General features: G+C 45.8%; 1 protein-coding gene across 1 annotated transcript; it reads left to right on the top strand.

The window, feature by feature from the left end:
• The first annotated feature begins 246 nt into the window (after positions 1–246).
• LOC138843527 (peptidyl-prolyl cis-trans isomerase A) lies at positions 247–1,011 on the top strand. The gene has a single exon (XM_070047835.2). The coding sequence runs from the start codon at positions 294–296 to the stop codon at positions 786–788; it is 495 nt and encodes a 164-aa protein (XP_069903936.1). The 5' UTR covers positions 247–293; the 3' UTR covers positions 789–1,011.
• The last annotated feature ends 1,874 nt before the right edge of the window (positions 1,012–2,885 follow it).

Raw genomic sequence — 2,885 nt, forward strand, 5'->3', positions numbered from 1 at the left:
GCTCTCTGCTGTGGCCAGGGAGTGCAGTGGAGGATGGCCCAGGTGCTTGGGCCCTGCACCCCATGGGAGACCAGGTGAAGTACCTGGCTCCTGCCATTGGATCAACGTGGTGTGCTGGCCGCAGCGCGCTGGCTGCGGCGGCCACTGGAGGGTGAACCAACGGCAAAAGGAAGACCTTTCCCTCTGTCTCTCTCTCTCACTGTCCACTCTGCCTGTCAAAAAAATAAAAAAATAAAATAAAATAAATAGGCTTTGCAGACACCGTTGTCGCCCGCAGCTGCTTTCCGTCAGCCATGGTCAACCCTACCGTGTTCTTCGACATTGCCGTCGACGGCGAGCCTTTGGGCCGCGTCTCCTTCGAGCTATTTGCAGACAAAGTTCCAAAGACAGCAGAAAACTTCCGTGCTCTGAGCACCGGAGAGAAAGGATTTGGTTATAAGGGTTCCTGCTTTCACAGGATTATTCCAGGGTTTATGTGCCAGGGTGGTGACTTCACACGCCACAATGGCACCGGCGGCAAGTCCATCTATGGAGAGAAGTTCGAGGATGAAAACTTCCTGCTGAAGCACACAGGTCCTGGCATCTTGTCCATGGCAAACGCTGGGCCCAAGACAAACGGCTCCCAGTTCTTCATCTGCACTGCCAAGACTGAATGGTTGGATGGCAAGCATGTGGTCTTTGGCAGAGTGAAAGAGGGCATGAGCATTGTGGAAGCCATGGAGCACTTTGGGTCCGAGAACGGCAAGACCAGCAAGAAGATCACCATTGCCAACTGTGGACAACTCTAATGCGTCTGTTTTATCTCACCCACCTGACCATTCCTCTAGCTCAGGAGAGCGCCCTCCGCCCCATCTGCTCGTGACGCCCTGAATTGTGCTCTCCCTGCAGGTCTTTGGTTCCGTGTTTTCCTTACTTCCCCTCCAAGTCTAGCGGAATTGCAGAGTTAAAAGTTATGATTATGAAATAAAAACATAAACAACAACAGCAACAAAAAATAAATAAATAAATAAAGATTTCTTTTTGGGTGATACAAATGTTCTAAAATTAGATTCTTGGGATAGTTACACAACTCTTTGAATATAGTAAAATCATTGGGTTACAAATTTTTTAAAGATTTATTTATTTAATTGAAAGAGTTACACAGAGAGAGAAGGAGAGGCAGAGAGAGAGAGAGGTCTTCCATCTGCTGGTTCATTCCCCAGTTGGCTGCAATGGCCGGAGCTGTGCCGATCCGAAGCCAGGAGCCAGGAGCTTCTTCAGGGTCTCCCACGTAAGTGCAGGGACCCGAGGACTTGGGCCATCTTCTGCTTTCCCAGGCCATAGCAGAGAGCTGGATTGGAAGTGGAACAGCTGGGACTCAAACTAGTGCTCATATGGGATGCTGGCACTGCAGGCGGTGGCCTTACCTGCTATGCAACAGCTCCGGCTCCTGGATTATAAATTTTAAATGAATGAATCTCATATATATATATATATATATATATCAATAAAGCTGTTTAGAAAATAAATGAAAAATGTCGGAAGAAATCTAGAAAGGATATTTTTCTCCATTAAGGTATGAAACAATATCTCAGAGAAGATACCCCAAGTTGCAAACTATTAAGGAAATGATTAATAAAATTATCTGCATTGATAATTCTGAAATGTTAACTTCTATTTATCAAAATATACCAGAAAGAAAGTGAAAAGACAACCATATTCACAACTAAGTTCTTTATACGTCTGTGTATTAAGTTGTTGTGGTAGCATTAAAATGTGTAATCACTTTTGAAAGTAATTTGGTGTTTATTTACTTATTTTAAAGATTTATTTAATTTATTTAAAAGGTAGAGTTACAGAGTGAGAGAGACAGAGAGATAGAGATCTTCCATCTGCTGGTTCATTCTCTGAATGGCTAAAATGGTCAGGGTTGGGCCAGACCAAAGCCAGGAGCCTGGAACTCCATCAGGAGTGGAGGATGCAGGGACCCAAGCACATGGGCCATTGTCCATTGCTGTCTCAGGTGTATTAGAGGGAGCTGGATCAGAAGTGAAACAACCAAGATGTGAACTGGCACCCACATAGGATGCTGGCAATATAGACAGCAGCTTAACTTGTTGTACCCTGATGCCAGCCCTGTAATTTGGTGTTTATAGTCAATCTGATGGTGCATTTCTAGATCATCCACCTCAGGCCTGGGGTTGATTTTTTTCTTTTGGTCCATCTGGTCCCTGTCATTGAATTGCATTGAAACTACACAGATGTGTCAAAGAAGGTGTTGGAGCATAGTAAGAAATAGTATTTGGAACCCACATGTTAGATCTAGGCAACTTGGATGGCTACAGGATATTTTCACTCAGCCCTGAGGCTCTCATGGCCTCAGGGACCTTACCATAGACTAGCAGATGGCTCTTGCCACCAGCCTGAGTGTGACTCTTGTAAGGGGGTAGGAGACCCTAACAGCATGTTCACTCAACAGGTGAATATGCTCTGGAATTTCTTATTTTTATTTATTTATTTATTTGACAGGTAGAGATATAGATAGTGAGAGAGAGACAGAGAGAAAGGTCTTCCTTCCTTTGGTTCACTCCCCAAATGGCCGCTACAGCTGGCGCTGCGCCAATCCGGAGCCAAGAGCCAGGTGCTTCTTCCCGGTCTCCCACATGGGTGCAGGGGTCCAAGGACTTGGGCCATCCTCCACTGCCCTCCCCGGCCACAGCAGAGAACTGGACTGGAAGAGGAGCAACCAGGACTAGAACCCAGTGCCCATATGGGATGCCGGTGCCACAGGCGGAGGATTAACCAAGTGAACCACAGCTGGCACCTGGAATTTCTTATTAACAATGTATTATTTCAGCCTGTGGCAGTGAAATGTTAATCACATAAGATTTGTGAATTAAACTGCC

The sequence above is a fragment of the Oryctolagus cuniculus genome, chromosome 8 (assembly GCF_051225735.1).
Source record: "Oryctolagus cuniculus isolate XC-2025 breed Fujian yellow rabbit chromosome 8, ASM5122573v1, whole genome shotgun sequence".
In the NCBI taxonomy this organism is placed as follows: Eukaryota; Metazoa; Chordata; class Mammalia; order Lagomorpha; family Leporidae; genus Oryctolagus; species Oryctolagus cuniculus.